The following is a 17,275-nucleotide window of genomic DNA, read 5'->3' on the forward strand; positions in this document are numbered from 1 at the left end:
CATCGTGAACCACCTCACCCCAGCCCTGTGTCTGCTGTTGTGTCTGATAGAGCAGTGTGACTTGTGTCTCTGCACTGTGTGATTTCACTCGGAGAGAAGGCACTCACCTTTCACTCTTGCTAGATTCGCACTCCAGAGTATCTGCAGAATCTATAGTTCCTTACTTAGCTTTGAGTACGGCTCCATGTGTGTGATGTGTATGTTCTCCACACACCAGAGAACTTAACAGTGCCGTCCTAGAAGTTTTTTGATGAATGGGGTGACTTTGACAATTTCATGTGGGTTCAGACACTCAGCTTGATTTTATAAAAGCTTAGATATGATTGGCTCAGAAATATAACTTGTCATCAGAAAGTTCTAGCGACTGAGTGGTGAACTCAGGCAGCCCAGAAGCACAGCTGACCAACAGTAAAGGCAGTAGAGGCCATTCAGTTATCATTTGGTTCTCATGACTTCCTCTGACATTGCTGAAGGTACTCTGTTTACCAAAAAGCTTACACTGTAAGCTCTAAACCTTGCCCAGAGATGCAGCTAGCAAGGAGAGATGCCCATTGAGACTGGGCTCAGTGGACATGCCTTTAATCCCAGGCAGGAGCCAACAAATGTCTGTGAGTTCCAGCCCAGCCAGGCAGACATAGCGAGACTATTTTATTTAAAAAAAAAAAAGGATAGTAGAAAAAGAGACACCCACTGGGCATGAGCAGTTTAGCCCTGAGAGTCCCCAAACTGTACGTTCTGGGTATGACGTCTCATACCTGTCATGTCAGCAACCATTGCACCTGAAAGACGGAGGATCACTTTAAGTTTGAGGCCAACCTGGGCTACATGGTGATATCACTCCACACACAGGTCCTCTTGCATGCAAGCAAGAGTTGTCATTCAGGTCAGCTCTTTGGTGCCATCAGACTGTGATTTCCAGTTGCAGCAGCTTCCACAGCCAGATCACAATTGTCTCATGATGAGCTGACCTTCATGACTGAGAGCCACATTGTTATTTCAGTTGCTGGCTGCTTTAAGTGGGTTTTGGCTTAACCATTAATGGTAAGAAAGAGCTTTTACTGTGTTTGCAGATGTTAGCAGACAGAGAGAGGGACATTGTATTTGTCTCGGCGGCTTTTGCCTACAGTGTTTTCCTGCATTCCAGTACTAGCCTGCATGATAAGGCCACAGCTCTGAGGCTCTGCAGCCACCTGTGCTCTCTGACTGCTCCTTTGTTGCCTGCTCTCTAGGATGAGCCTCAGGTTTGATAGACACCTGTTCCACCTACCTACTGTGCTTCTCTCCTCTGCTTTCAGAGTGGACAAGATTACAACAGAAAGTGCATCAACTAAAGAAACCAATAACATTCCCAACCACAGAGTCCTCATTAGACCTGAGGTCCAAAACAATCAGAAAAATAAGGAAATAAGCAAAATTGAAGAAAAAAGGGCCTTAGAAGCTGAAAGATACGGGTTTCAGAAGGATGGGCAAGATAGACCATTAACAAAAATTAACAGTGTAAAGTTGAACTCGCTGCCATCAGAATATGAAAGCGGGCCAGCCTGCCCACCTCAGAATATACACTACAGACCCATCAATGTGAATAATTCTGACAGCAAAGCAGTGAATGTCAGCTTGGCAGATGTCCGGGGTGGGAGTCACCCAAATACAGGGCCCCTAGCCACAGAAGCTGATCGAGTCATTCAGAGAACGAATTCAATGCAGCAGCTGGAGCAGTGGATTAAAGTTCAGAAAGGACGGGGTCTTGAAGAGGAGCCCAGAGGGTGAGTACCTCGTATCCAGCCTGCTTTCTCTGGTGTGTGGGGGAGGTGGGCTCGTACTCGTGGGTTCACACTTCACTCCTGTCTCTTGCTCCTGGTGTTTTCTGACTCTTGTTTCTGTGGATCCCTAGCTTTGGTGAGGAGCCATCCTTCCTGGCCCAGGACAAATGATGGGCAGAAGCTGGGGGAGAAATGAGCTTTAGGAAGAGAAGAGGCTTCCACCCTTCTGCCTTCACCCTTCTCCTCTCCTCCTAGAATTCAGAACTGAGATGAACCAATAGCAGTTTGTCTTTAGCACAGTCCATTAGCAGCTTCTGCCTCTCTGTAGACAGGAACCCTGGGAACCAAGTGTGGTAGTGCACACCTGGGACTCCAGGGTGTGGGAATGGAGGCAGGGGATCAGGAGTTCAAGGCCAGCCAGAGCTACTCAGTGAAACCTTGTCACTGTAGGACCACAGTGTGCCTCAAATGCCTTAGGGAAAAGAAAGAAAGAACTATAAAATATTAGATTGTAACTAAAGGTTTGGAGAAAGTTCACATCTGAGGTGCAGAGACGAGAGGCTCTGAGCCTGTGCCTGTGAGCCTAACATTGAGCACGGCGCATCCAACGTGCTTAAAGTGTGACAGTGCACACATTCACCCGGGGACACTGGGACAGTGCACACATTCACCCGGGGACACTGGGACAGTGCACACATTCACCCGGGGCACTGGGATAGTGCACACATTCACCCGGGGACACTGGGACAGCGCACACATTCACCCGGGGACACTGGGACAGCACACACATTCACCTGGGACACTGGGACAAAGGAGGGTGCTCAGGAAAACCCTGCAGAGACCAGCGTGATGGTCCATGCCTTTCTCGGATCCTAACACTCTTGTGCTTGAGCCAGAGGACTGAGAGTTGGAGGCCAGCTCCATAGTGAGGCTCTGTCTTCATTTTAATAAAAGGAGAGGGGACCTGAGAGAGCAAACATTTGAGAATAAGAAATGGCAGAGTTTGCAAAGGTTATCAGGAATATGTGCTGAGAAGTAGGTACATTTCAAAAACCTGTTTTGTTTTTGAGACAGTTTCACTGCATATCCCTGGCTGGCCTAGAACATGATATGTAGACCAGGTTAGCCTCAAACTCACATCTATCTCTGCCTTACAAGTGCTAGAGTAAAGCTGTGCCTCGCTACATCCAGCACATAAGCCGTGATTCCCTCTGAGGTCTTGTGGGTGCCAAGAACTGAACCCCAGTCCTCTGCAAGCACAGAGCCGTCCCTTCAGCCCCTCAAAACACAAAGTGTAAGTCAGGTATAGTGCTGTACCCTTGAGATCTCAGCACTCTGGAGGCCGAGACCAATGGCTCTGAGCGTAAGGCCGGCAAGCATTATTTCAGAGTTAGTGGTAGGACAGCCAGAGCCACATAGTGAGATCCGTTTGAAAACACAGAAACAGTAAATAAAAACTAAGTATCACACCCAGGGACATAGTGCAATGGTAGAGCACTATGGTATGCACAAGGCATGGATTTGCACAAGGCCTGGTATGCACAAGGCATGGATTTGATCCCAGCCTTACAAGTAAACAGATTTTACATTTCTACAAGTATTTTTGTTCAAATTCATTAAAAAGAATCATTGTAATTTTTTTAAATTTTTTTTTAACAGGGAGGGAGGGTTGAGATAAGGTTTTTATGTGTAGCTCTGGCTGTCCTGGAACTCTCTCTGTAGACGAGGCTATACTCAAACTCAGAGATCCATCTGCTTCTGCTTCCTGAGTGCTAGGATAGAAGGCATGTACCACCACTGTCTGGCTGTAATTTTTTTCTTAAAATATGAGTTCTTAGAGAAAGTATGTCTTATTTTAAATGGACTTTCCAAGTTACTTTACATGCTTTACATTGATAATAGTGTCCATGGCATAGTGTGTAGTGATTTTCATGAGATCTCTGTGGAACTTTACTGGGACTTGTAAGTAACAACAGAGAGCCTGACCTGGACGATATTCAGGTTCACTACTGAACCTGTGAGATGGGGGAATTCGTTCCAGCGCTGCTCAGGTACAGTGCACGCCTGCAGTGTCAGAAGCTTACTTTCAGGAGGGTGGCTCTAAAGCCTTAGTAAGCTGGCCTTGTTAGCTCTCCCGAGGCTGCAAGCTCATACCCCCTGTGAGGTGCTGCTCACCCATAAATGACACTGAGTTCACACAGTAGGTTGTAGAGACTTTTGTACAACATAGTGATTAAGTTGTAGTAAGGAATTAATTTAAGTACTTGAAAATTGGCAGAACACTTCATTTTTGAAACAGGGTGGTTCTGAGTGTCCTGGCCAAGAACTCCTAGAGAACTGCCCCTGCCTCTGCCTCGCTGTTGTTGAGATTAAAGACTGCATCTCTGGACCTGGCCTCCAAGATGGTGTCAGAATTGCAAGTTACATGCAGTAATACACACACGCTGATTAGTTTGAGGTAGCATTTCCATGGTGTGTGTGTGTTCTAGGGTATGTCATATACTATCTGATTGTTCCCAGTTTTTTTAGAGTGAAAAAAGTATGACTAAATGCTCAAACTATCAAGTTATCAGAGAAATATACATCAAAGAAACAATGACCACGGTCATAGGTAAGCAAACTACTTAATGACTGGATGAGAACACAGAATTTAACTATTGGTGATCAGCTGAAACACTGTCGGTAGGGAAACAGATCAGTGTGGTTTGATTAGACAAAGACAGGAAGCAGTTCTGAGGGTGAAAGGGTCTGGAAGACTAAAGGTCACAGTCAGGAGATAATTCAGACTTGTTGTTCAGGTTGCTCCCTCTCAACTTAAATCTCACTTCAAAGAAAAATCATCTCCTCAGAGCATCCCTTTCTGTAGTTTAGAAGTGTAGGGAGGGTAGCAGGCATCTGGAATTTCTGTTTCATTTGTGAAGGATCGAGTGAGTGTGAGCGGCCCCCGAGAGGCTTTCTAGCCTTTTCTTCTAAGTGCAGCCTCCTGAAGGAAGAAGGCCTCTTCTCTTCAGGTTCACAGTGTTGTCAGGTCCCTGAGTACTTGAAGTGTCACATTCTTTGCAAATGACTTAAGATCACTTTGAGTCTTTGAAAAGTATCATGTACGATTGGTTCTAAATAAACCTCCCAAACAAACATCTATAAACTCTTACTGCAGAAAGAAGCATCATAATTCATGAAATAACTGATTTCTTTTCTTTATAAAGGCTTTCTTTAACCACTGAGACCCTCATAGGAAGCAGGGGTGGTTTACTGTTGGTAGGTCCCTGCGCCTCTGAACAGAGCTGCAGAGTGTCTTTGTGAGTAGAGGAGCCTTGATTGTCGGTCGCCCAGGGCGGATCCCAGGCAGCTGTGCTGAATGGATTCACTGTGCTTGCCTCTTAAGCCTTTGCTCACAGTGAATCACACTTGGCTTAATTTAAATTTCTTTGGGACAGAAATCAAAGTCCCCCAAAGTTTCAGAGGGCAGATGAACCTTTCACACTTATAACCATTAGCCACACTGGTGGGAACACGTCTGTTAATAGCACACGAGCACTTGGCAGTTTGAGTAAATGCAGCAGCTCACATGCTATTGAAGCCTCAGAGGACTGGCAGTGCTGTCTTTCCAGAGTTGTAGTTTGTACTGTTAGTGCAGAGGTCGTCTGTGGTATTTTAATCTGGCAATGCATGTCCCTTCTCGTGCAGATACATTTCCATGGCATACTGTACTTCTGTAGTGTTTGTTTCTTAGATTTATGACTTGACTTTCTTAAATTTCTTAAGAAGGTGTGGTGGTTAAACTGCTTTAGAGTTCGTCTCTTGGGTGGAAACCCCCTGAGGTAGACTGTTGGAGTGCCAGAGCGGAGTCTTGAGTGGAATCAGCTTCCCCTGGCTGCCACACCTCCTGAGAATACCTGAGTGTGGGTCTCCAGTTCTTCATTTTTGACCCTGATTTCTGGCTTTCGTCTTGTCAAAGAGAAGTGGAGAGGAAAATCTAGTGGGGGTGGGGGTGTGCAACAGGAGAGAAAGCCACAGCTAATCGAACTCCAGTGTAGTCACATGAGACTGTCCCTCTCACTCCACTCCCAGAGTTAGCTGCCTGACGATTGGCTTTGTGGAGGATGGGGTGGGGTGGGGGGTGGGGGGACAAGCTCTGAGAACATTGCAAGAGCCTGGAAGAGGAACCAGAATGATGGAGGAGATCTCTACTGTTCAGGAGAGATGACTGAGGGATCAGAAGTTGTTTGAATATTAATGAGTAATGTGAGTGTAGAGCTCTAGGCGGCTATGATCAGCTCTCTTGTAGTCAAGAAACCACAGTGGCTAAAGGACTCGTGTAGCTACTAGATGGTGGGGACACACGTTTGAAGGGCCCCCAGCCTTCTGTTGGTCACTGCTTCCTAAACTTGATGTCTTCCTTATTTGTAGTTTTGCTTTTAATTGTCATTTGTGGGTATGAGTATCATAGGGGTTGGGGTGTGGGGGTGCCTAGGTGGATGTGAGGCACCTAATGTGGATCCTGGAAGACCAGCAAGCACTCAACTGCTGAGTCACCTCTCCAGCCTGCTGTCTTCAGTTCCAGTCAGTTCATTATGATAGATGAGTAGTTTCATGTAAACATACATGTCTGTAGCGGAGTTTTTAAGAAGGGATAACTTTTTCATTTATATATAAATGTGTGGAAATTGTTACAAGTAGGCATTTTCATTCACAAACTTTTACTATAATGCCAGACATTGAAAGAATATGGATAGGATAACGTGGGTGGCCTGGAACTCACAGAGTTCCAACTGCCTTTGTGCCCAAGTACTGGGTTACAGGTGCACGCCTTCCTCATAGTTGTTCCCACTCTGCCTTTCTCTCTATGTTGCAAAGAGAACTTCTCATTGAGTAACAATAATATAATTTTACATACCAGTAGAAACTATGTAGTGTACCTCATAGCCAAGTGTGCACTCAGTTCTTACACTAACTAGGTCAAGGGCTCCGTGGACTTTTCCATTGTTGGGAGGTCTTGTCCAACCCCAGGCCCCTTAGATCTGCTGCGTCCCTCCAGAGTACATGGGCGAGCAAGAGTGGCTCTGACGCATTGCCGCCCGTAACAAGTCTGTCCGAGATCTTTGGAAGAGCCAGAGATGGCTCAGCAGGTAAAAGTACTTGCTGCTTTCCTAGATGACACAGGTTCAATTCCCAGCACCCATACTGGGTGGCTCACAACTGTGTGTAACTGCAGGTGTAGTGGATTTCAACACTCTTCTTGCCTCCTTATATATGCTCCGCACACACATGGCATTCACTCACGCAGACAGACACACACATATATAAAATAAAAAGAAATCTTTAAAATAAATCTTTGGCTTCCAGTTTGTCAGCCAGAGATTTAGATTAAGAGTAGTAAAGTAGGGGTTGGGGATTTAGCTCAGTGGTAGAGCGCTTGCCTAGCGAGCGCAAGGCCCTGGGTTCGGTCCCCAGCTCTGAAAAAAAAGAAAAAAAAAAAGTAGTAAAGTAGGGGCTGGGGAGGTGGGTGCCTCAGTGGTTAAGAGCACTGGCTGCTCTTCCACAGGACTTACGTTCTGTTCCCAGTACCTACTTGGTGGCTCACAGCCATCTTAATTCTAGTTCCGATGCCCTCTTCTGACCTCTGTCTACACCAGGCTCGAAAATGGTACACAGAAAATGCAGGGTAACACACTCATAATCATAAGTAAGTATAAAACATAAAATGTCCTCAGGAGTTTAGTAAAGTCGCCTGCAGGTCACTTTTCACCCACTTCCTGTGGTGACAGCATCTGCAGACCGCTAACACAGTAGAAGGCCGCGAAAGCAAGTTCAGGATGCAGGAAAGGCCAATCGTGGGTGAGCTGAAAGTTTGTCTTTGGAGCCCTGGAGGCATGCGGGAAGCCTCTGTTGGACCCTACCTTTCCCCCAAAGCCCTGGGTTTTGTTACAGTGACTGTCTTAGGATACAAATGTATGTATCACAGAATGATAGGCTATGATGAGCACTTGAAATTTAATCTTAACTTGGTTTGGTTGGTTTTTTTGTTTGTTTTGTTTTGTTTTTTGTTTGTTTTTTTTTTTAAGGCAAGGCCTTACTATCTAACTAGTTGCACAGTTAATGATGAAGGCTTAAGATTAGTTCTTGAATAGTCTCTTTAAATGTTATTTATTAATATCTTAGAAGTTGGATGGGGGGCAGTTTGGGGGAGGGGCAGGGAGTTGGTTGTTGGGGTTTTTTGTTTGTTTGTATTTTAAGACAGGGAGGGTCTCACTGAAGACCAGGTTGGCCTCAAACTGAATCAATCCACCTACCTGTGGTTATGAAGCCCTGGGGTTAAAGGCCATTTTTTTTTTTTGGTCCCTCCCCCCCCCCCCCCCCCGGAGCTGGGGACCAAACCCAGGGCCTTGCACTTCCTAGACAAGCGCTCTACCACTGAGCTAAATCCCCAACCCCAAAGGCCATTTTTACTACCAGTGGAAATGGGCAAATGCTTCTGCATTAAACCAGATACATTTTGTGGAACTAATAATCACATATAATTGCTGTGGGTTCTATTTATAATAGTATATTACCAGATGTAATTTCATTTAAAAAGCTTTATCTCTTCATGATTTATACTCCATATAACATTAGTCCGTCCTTTCTCTTTCAATTTGTTAAATAATTAGGTTCACACCCAGGGTTTTGCACATGCCACTCCACATGCCACTAAACTATGTCCTTTTAAAAGATAAGCCTGTTACGTGTTTACTTGACAGGAAAACCAGAAATACAGTTGTCACTTAAAATTGCAAAAACAGATCTCCCTGCATTTTATAATAACTTTCATTTTTATAACTTATTTTTAATTTTAGAGTAATTTCTTATCAAACATTGCCAAGAAATATGCCAAGCCACCGAGCCCAGATTCTGGCCCGCTACCCTGAAGGTTACCGAACACTCCCAAGAAACAGCAAGACCAGACCAGAGAGTATCTGCAGTGTAACGCCTTCTGGTCATGAGAAGACAGGGCCTGGGGCAGAGGAGAAGCGGCGGTCCATGAGGGATGACACCATGTGGCAGCTGTATGAGTGGCAGCAGCGCCAGTTTTACCACAAGCAGAGCACCCTCCCTCGGCACAGCTGCCTGAGCAGCCCTAAAGCCATGGGGAAGGTTTCTGACCAGACAATGCACTCCATCCCCACGTCACCGTCCCATGTGCCAGCTGCTGCTTACCAGGGCTTCTCCCCTCAGCGGACATACAGGTCAGAAGTGTCCTCGCCAATCCAGAGAGGAGATGTGACAATAGACCGCAGGCACAGGCCTCATCACCCTAAGGTAAAAGGCTGTTTGTTAACTCATTGCTCAGTGATGATGTAGTTTCTCTTTAATATACTTTTTATATTAAGTTAGAGGCAAGAGGACAAGACTGCTGTTCTCTTAAAACAGGTGACTTCATCTTAAAAATTAAAGCACTCTGTTAGAATCCCATAATAGAATGTGACTTTAATACTTCCGGATCACAAGAGCGATTCCTTTGTTTGTGTATAAGCCTCGTATATGCAGACAAGTGTTTCTATTTGAAGTATGTCTCTCAAGTTTTGAGGCAGAGAAACTGGCTTTGAAGTCCAAGTGGTCCGGCCTCGACCTTGGATTAGAAGTTTGGGCCATGTTTTAGATGTTTCTCTATTGCTATGATAAAACACAATGGCGAAGGCAGCTTTCTGAAGGAAGGGTTCATTTGGGGCTGGGACTTACAGCAAGGATCATTATTCAGACTTGTTAATTAATTAGTAGACCTCTCCCAAAGCAACATGGAGCCTGTCACTTCAAAGAGAAAAAAATATCACAGCGTTTGTCACCACTGATGGTATCTGAATTTTCAGGCAACCTTGGAACTGTCTGTTTGCAGACTGAGTTTGATGGCTTTTCAGGACTGAAGGATTGATGTGACATAAACAAACGTGATCTTTCAGTATTTTATACTCAAACATCTCAACCTGAAGAACATTGCATGCCTTTGCAGATGAACTCTATTATTCCCAGATTACACACGCCAAAGGTTAAAGTGTGATAGAGTAGAGGACATTAGCACCCCAGGAAGTTTTAAGGAAACGCCACTTTATTTTAAGCTTAACTACAGATCAGAAATGAATGTCTACACCCACCCAGATGAGCTGCTCAGTGTACCCACCCCTCACCAACTTACAGATGCCACAGGAGTAACGTACTTTCTCTAAAGACTTGTCATAACAGACTGAATATAAAAGCAGGCATGGGGCTGGAAAGATGGCTCAGCCGTTAAAGGCTAGGCTCACAACCAAAACTAAAACCAGGCATGAAAAAGAGCCAACTAGTAAAATCTGTGAAACCCTCAACCTCTGCCACTCCCATCACTAAGTTTTCTCTAAAGACTCTGAAGCTAGGCCAGTGAGAAGTTCAGTAGGTGGCTGTGGCTGTGTCAGCCTAGTGACCTGAGGTCAGTCTTGAGAAGCCACCTAAAGTGGGAGGACAGAACTAGTTAGTGCCTTAGAGTCGTCCTCTGACCTCCACGTATATGCTCTGCACGCATCCCTTGTGCATAAATGGTGATAATAAACACAAATGTCTGATGTGGGCCCAGGTATAAGGATCATGCCTGTGATCCCAGCACTTGAGTAGTGGAACCCAGTAGATTAGGAGGGTAAGTGTGAGGCCAGCCTGAGTTACATACAAGATCTTCTCTCAGAAACACAAAACAACAGTGCATACACATACACTGTCCATTAGCATCTATATTTTAGTCAAGTAAAAAAATGTTAGTATTTCTCTTAAAAACTAATGACAATTTTAATTAGTAATCCATAATAAAAATTTAAGACTATTGATCAATAATATTGACACCTCCCCCCTCAAAAAAAAAAAAAAAAAAAAAAGCTTACCACTGAATCTGTTCTCTCTCTTTCCTAGCATGTCTATGTACCTGACAGAAGGTCAATGCCGGCTGGCTTAGCCTTACAGGCTGTTAGTCCTCAGAGCCTCCACGGCAGGACGGTGAGTGTGATAAGTCTACTTATCGTATGCTTGCTTTATTTGCTGCCCAGAAAGACGTGAAGCTGACAGTTTGTAAGTGTGAATTTTCAGAGACATCGCCTTCAGAGAAAAGCACAACCGCTTTGTAACTAATTTCAACACAAGAAGAGCATAGACTTACATAGCCATGTCGGTGCCTTTCCCTAAATGTCCAAATAAAGGAGCGCATTTCAAGTTTACTGTTTAACTCTGGATTTTTGATTTGTTATTCCCCCTTTCTTCAAAATAAAAACCAGGCACAATGGTACACAGGGATGGCTATGAGTTAGGCTAGCCAGGGCTACATGGGCATACGTGACCACATGGCATACATGACTACATGGCATACGTGACTACATGACATATGTGACCATATAGTTTGTTTTTGTTTATCTTAAAACCCAAGGAGCTCAGCATGGCATGCTTGCATAAGATACCCAAGACCATTTGAGATCAGCAAGCCCTGTACCAGCAGCTCCCAACCTGTGGAGGGTCACATAGCAGCCTGTATAGCACATATTTACATTATAATTCGTAACAGCAAAATTACAGTTGTGAAGTAACAATGAAAATAATTTTATTGTTGGGGTCACCACAGCATGAGGAACTAACTGTGTTAAAGGGTTGACCCATCAGGAAGACTGAGAACCACTGCCCCACACACACCCAGTACAGACATAGGAGTGAAGTCCAGCCAGCAGCCGTGGCCGCACAGCAGATCTCTGAAACATTTTGCTTGTGGCTTTTGAAAACTGACTCTTGATGTAAAGCACAGGCCAACCTGGAGCTCAGTCTTCCTGGCTGGCCTCCTCATGCTAGAGTTACAGAACCATACTGCCGTTGTTGGCTTTCCTGTGAGATTTACTATAAATTAGCTGCTTTAGAGTCAAAAATACATTGATTGATGTATTTACACAAAGACAGACTACAAACGAGACAGCCGGCCATAGAGGCTTATTTATGCCTTCAATCCTGTCGATCCAGAGGCTGAGGCTGGAAGACTGGGAGTTAGAGACCAGCCTGAGATACGGGGTAGAAGAATACCAGAAAATAGATGACTTTGCTTTGGTAGAATACCAGAAAATAGATGACTTTGCTTTGGCTTAGCTTTTGGGAGGGGGTTCGTTTGTTTGTTTTTATTATCGTTGTTTTGTTTGTTCGTTTTTGCTTTTGCCTTTGCTTTTAGGCAGGGTCTAGATCTAACAATCTTCCTGCCCTAGCCTCTGGCTGACTGAGGTTACAGGTACATGAACACTGCTGAATCCTTTGTCTGGGACCTGACTCTACTTGTCAGTAGATAGTCCTGTTTGTTTGAGGATGTGATTTAACACCTATAGGATTGTTCATTATTATTTAAAATTCTCCCCTACAGCAATCAAAACAAACTCTTAGTATACATTTCGCCTTACACATTCGAAATATGGAGATTGTTTCTGATTTAAAGTGATCTCAGTTTGTTTAGCAAAGATTGTGAATATATTTTATTAAAAACCAAGAACTGTTAAATAAAGTCCAAAGAGACACTGGCTCACCAGCTTTAGAACCAAGAACTATTAAACAGTAGATTGTAGTGTGAGAGAAGCTGGCAGGGGTCACAGAACAGCTGCTAGCTGTCTGAAAGTTACTCTTCCACTTTGCTCCCTCTAGTGGCTGTTCAGAGTCAAACACATTTACCATCACCCCAACCTTTTCCCAGCCAAGAATGCCTCTATTTGACATCCACATGTGAATGTACAGCTAACGTACTACCTTCTGCACTTTTGAAAGTTCCCTCATCATTTTAGTCCATACACAGACTTCTTTGGATTTTCTGTCAGAAATCAGCCTGAGTTTTAGAAAATCCTACTCTGTCAAAAGAAGGAGGAGAGTGTGTCAGTCCTTATCTCCCCACACCTCTGGCAAGACTTCAAGAGCTGGACAAGGTGATCAGCAGATAAATCCTGTCCTGAAGTCACAAGGTGGCTTCACTGCAAAAGCTATCCTTTTGGATTTTGTTTAGAGGGTTTTGGGAGCAGTGGGGGTTCACTCACTGTAGCTTGACGTCACATGCTCTGTCCACTGTTGGCTGTCATTATAAAAGCCTGGTGCCTCCCCTTTGTTCCCGCCTACGCCTGAGGAGCCAGTAGGAGGGTGTAGCTTCCTTCTATGATGCCAGCCGTGCCTGTCTGAAGGCAACAGTGAAAATGCCGTGGGTCTCTAAGAGAACTTTGTGGTCTAGAAAATGGAGAGCCAGAGCCAGTGAACAGAGGAGCCGACATAGAACTGCATGGACACAGAGAGCTCAGCAGGGCCCAGGCCCAGGATGTGTGGGAGCCGAGTCCCTTTCCCTACCCCTTACTGTTTTTAAACAAAGTTCAGAGAAACAGCTGTCCATCTGCTGCTGTAGGACAGACTACAGATTTGAGAAGTTCACCCCCTGTTGAACTCTTTCCTCCCCAAATGTGCAGTGCCACTGGGGGATCAGTCTCCATGGTTCCCAGAGAATGTGTGCAGGTGGGGGGCGGGGAGGCAGGAAGAGCAATATTTGTTTCCCTTTCTATCTCCTTAAAAAAAAAAATGACATCTTAATCATTTTAAAAAAAATGACATCTTAATCATTTAAAAAAAAAATGCTGTGGAAACTCTATTGGTAGGTAGCATTACAAAATGCAAGTGACCTTATATGCTGAATCATGGATTTCAGAAACAATACCCCAATTTTTCATTTCTGAAATGTAATTCTTTTGATTTACTTGTTCTTTGAAATGGTGTTGGATGGGCCAATACTGTTCTGTTGCCAGAAGAGCCTTAGGTATAATTTTAACACTCCGATGACATTTTTAATGAGCAACTTAACGGTTCTCTGTGCTAAACTTTATGGTGGTTTTGTGCTTTTTATTCTTGACAATGAAATACTCTCATGAGCTCTGAATGTCCTGTTGTTTGGATGTACAGTGACACTCTTCCTTCTGTCTCTCTAGATACCTATGCATTTATGTAGGACCTGGCATCATAGTGCCTAGGTTCTATGATGCCAACCCTAAGAGGAAACTTGCCAAGAAATCTTGGTTTAATGTCTGTCACTTAAGACAACAATTAATCTGTTTTCCACTGTTTGGATTCTTAAATTGTACTCCCTCAGCCAGAGGAGCTTACGCTGCTGCTGATAAAGCTGAGACGGCAGCAAGCAGAGCTGAGTAGTATCCGGGAGCACACCTTAGCACAGCTCATGCAGCTGAAACTCGAGGCCCACAGCCCGAAGGTCAGCCATGCACATGTCCGTCTGACGTCATCACCCATCAGTGCACTCTGTGTCCATGGTGTTGCGCATGAGCCTGAACCATCATGGCAGGGGCATCGCCGTCTCCTGCTGACCCTTTGAGAATGCAGCTCCCTTACATGCATGTATAACAGAGAAGATAGAGTGAGTGAGTGCACACGTCGTAGCCTTCAACTCGCCTGTTTGGGAGGAGAGGGGATGGGGCTGCATTGAGGTCTCAAAACAGTTCTGCTGCTCAGTAAATAAATTCTAGGACTTCTGCATCTGATAAAACAGGTACTGAAAGCTCTGGTTTTCAAATAAAGCAGAAAGTGAAAAGTCAGTATAAGCCTTTTTCTTATGAAAAAAAAAAGTGAGCACATAAAAATATGTCTCAGCTGTGCACCTGTGATCCCAGCCCTCAGGGTTGAGTACAGGAGGGTCAGGGAGTTGGAGGCCAGACTGAAGTCTCTCAAAGGGTTAATAGCACCTTTTATGTGAGAAGGGAGGGCAAGGAAAGGACTGGCATGTAAATCTTCTATCTGCTAAAGGCATTGCAAGTGATTTCCTACTGAATAGCTCATGTCTGATTTTACATACTGAGGGTGTCATCTGTACCCTGACAGAGCATGTGTGTGTGTGTGTGTCGCGGGGGGGTGGGGGGAGGATGGTATTGCGCTGTAATAACGGCCTGCTTTTCTCATCACCAACTGACCTGTGGACAATTTGCTCTCTATCGCTCCTTCCTTGATTGATGGCTACTAGAATGAAATTCTTTCACATCATCTTCAAAGGAACACCATATATTTGGATCATCAGGTGGGGTTTGAAGAATTTTCTTATTTTGACACCAGTTAGAACTTAGCATTTATAGTATAATTTTCTTGGCATCTTAGATACTTCAATCACTTTAATTGATTCTATGATTTCTTTACGTGACAGTAAGGAGCCCTGACCCAAAGGCCTCTGTGAGGATCAGTGGGGTACAAGCACTGGGTCACCTCTATCCTGTTTGTTTCCTTGTATCTCATTACAACTTAGGTACGGAGGTGTGTCTGAGCTGAGGTGAGCAGGGAAGAAATGAACACTATAGAGGTCCTGCTGGCAGTGGTGAGGAGAACCGGTGCAGTACGCTGGGTTCCCTCAGGAGAGCGCTTTGAGTTGCCCAAGTGCTGTCTCCTCCTAGGGTTTGATCCTTGCCAAGTATGAAGGGCCTGCCTCCGTGCCCTGTGATTCTCCCCATTAACCTCCTGCTGGGTGGCCAAGGGCAGTGATCTCTAGTGAGCAGTGAAAGATATGGTGTCTGTGCTATTATGGTGGGGTAGAAACCGAGACCCTGTGTTGGAAAGGCAAACACACCTGGAGAAATGAAGAGAGTCAGTGAACAAGGACTATTCGGGTTAGGGTGTTAGACACTGTTAATATTTAGTGGGCCTTGGTATCTTATCAGACATAATTTCTGCTAACAAATTACTTCTTTGATAAAGATAAAGCTAAGCCTCGTTTTGACTTGTCTTGAAATGCATAGATTTGAATATTTTATCAATTATAGTTCCTACAAGAAATAAGACAGATGCTTACATCTTTGAAAGAAAATGGTAGATGCAGCCTTATAAATTATTTCTATTTAAAGAGAGATTTTACACCTAGGTAACCCTTTGCAGACATGTTCCGTCACCTTAATTTTAAAGAAGCTTTAGTGTGTAATTTACATACTTCCCATTAGTTTTTGTCATGATTTTGCCTATTGCAATGCTTCAGAAATCAGCATTTTGTTATCCAAGTTCAGATTTTCAGTACAGAGACTGGGGTGATGAAACTCAAGCTGGCCTCTCAGATGAACTTTGAAAGCAGTATAATAAAGATACCTCATATTCTAAAAAGCTTCTGGGGTCCATACGGAATGAACTGTCTTTAAATTTCCTTTACATTGTAAATAGAGTACCTGGCATGGCCACACACACCCGTGTTTCCAGCAGTCCAGAGGCAGGAAAATCAAAACTTCAAGACCAACCTGAGCTACAGAACAAGATCCTGTCTCAAAAGAAAACTTACCTGACTAGTCAATAAGCAAGCAAGCCTTAGAACATTCTGAAAACCTGTGGGAAATACAACATTACTTTAAAAAGCAGGAGTGTAAGCATGAACTTGAAGTTACCTAGAAAGTCTGGAAGACGCCCAACGGTTTGCCGCGGTTCCTAGTAACCTCAGTAAAGCCTACAGTGCAGCTACTGGACGGACTCGGGGCCTCCCAGACAGATAAACGTGTTGTTGTCCTGAGATGCTTTTTCAGTCCTTCACTGGTTTTCCAGAACAGCACAGAGCCCACCTCAGGCTTGTGTGCCCTCACTGGTCTCTAGATGCAATGTTATGCCACACTAGTGCCCCACTGATGGCTTCTAAAACCGTTACGCATTCTAATATGGTGAAATGAATGCTGGTCGTTCATGGGCTCTGTCCACAGAGTTTTTTGTTTTTTGGTTTTTTTTTTTTTTTTTGGTTCTTTTTTTCGGAGCTGGGGACTGAACCCAGGGCCTTGCGCTTCCTAGGCAAGCGCTCTACCACTGAGCTAAATCCCCAACCCCGTCCACAGAGTTTTTGAGTAACTTGCCTTGTTCTTAGGTTCTAAAAAATTACATTGTTTCCATTTTTAAATTTTATAATAATGGAAATAATATAGAAATGGGTGTTGTGAGTGATATTTGCATTTAAACATACTTCTTCTGAGAGTGAGCATTTGGCCATTTTAGATAACAATTAGAATGTAAAACTTGGACAAGCTGAAACTCATCTCCAAGTGTGCATAACCCTTTTAATTACCATGGAGCTGGGCAGATGGCTCATCTGTAAAGTGCTTGCTGTGAAAGGGTGGGTGCAGGCCGTCCCCAGGGTCCACACAAGAGTCCAGCAGAGTGGCACACGTGTGTAATCCTGCACTGTTGTGGCAGAGACAGCCGGTCTCTGGAGCAGTCTGCTCAGCCAGCCTGGCAAACACAGCAAGCCTCAGGTCCCACTTGGTCTCCCAAAGGAAAAATGGAAATCCATGGCACTCCTGAGAAACAACACATTTGACCCCTGACTTAGATATGCATACACACACAAAAGGTTATGTAAAGAAAATCTCTCCTTACATACAGTTTTAAAAATTGTTTGTAGCACTCTATTGAGATAAATTTTTCTGAACTGCACTGTGCGTTGTGTCTAGCTACAGCTGAGCTGTACAGTATATAAAGTAATTATGATAATTTTAGTTTAGTGGACCTTC

At 44.3% G+C, this 17,275-nt stretch overlaps 1 protein-coding gene across 49 annotated transcripts in view; it reads left to right on the forward strand.

Annotated features, from left to right (window-relative positions):
• The window catches only part of Plekha5 (pleckstrin homology domain containing A5), a 169,662-nt gene that overhangs the window by 114,355 nt on the left and 38,032 nt on the right, over positions 1–17,275 (forward strand). For 30 of the 49 annotated variants that reach the window (XR_005503147.2, XR_592304.3, XR_001837479.3 and 27 more), the window contains 5 exons: positions 1,296–1,763; positions 8,597–9,059; positions 10,671–10,754; positions 13,894–14,013; positions 14,776–14,829. Coding sequence is in view for 45 of the 49 variants with exons in the window: in XM_008763358.3 (XP_008761580.1) it covers positions 1,296–1,763; positions 8,597–9,059; positions 10,671–10,754; positions 13,894–14,013; positions 14,776–14,829 (1,189 nt within the window). In the remaining 4 variants the exon portion in view is untranslated. The remainder of the gene's footprint in view (positions 1–1,295; positions 1,764–8,596; positions 9,060–10,670; positions 10,755–13,893; positions 14,014–14,775; positions 14,830–17,275) is intronic. The other 19 variants (XM_063285535.1, XM_063285537.1, XM_063285541.1 and 16 more) reach the window with 2 other exon arrangements.

Source organism: Rattus norvegicus, chromosome 4, assembly GCF_036323735.1.
Source record: "Rattus norvegicus strain BN/NHsdMcwi chromosome 4, GRCr8, whole genome shotgun sequence".
Taxonomy (NCBI): Eukaryota; Metazoa; Chordata; class Mammalia; order Rodentia; family Muridae; genus Rattus; species Rattus norvegicus.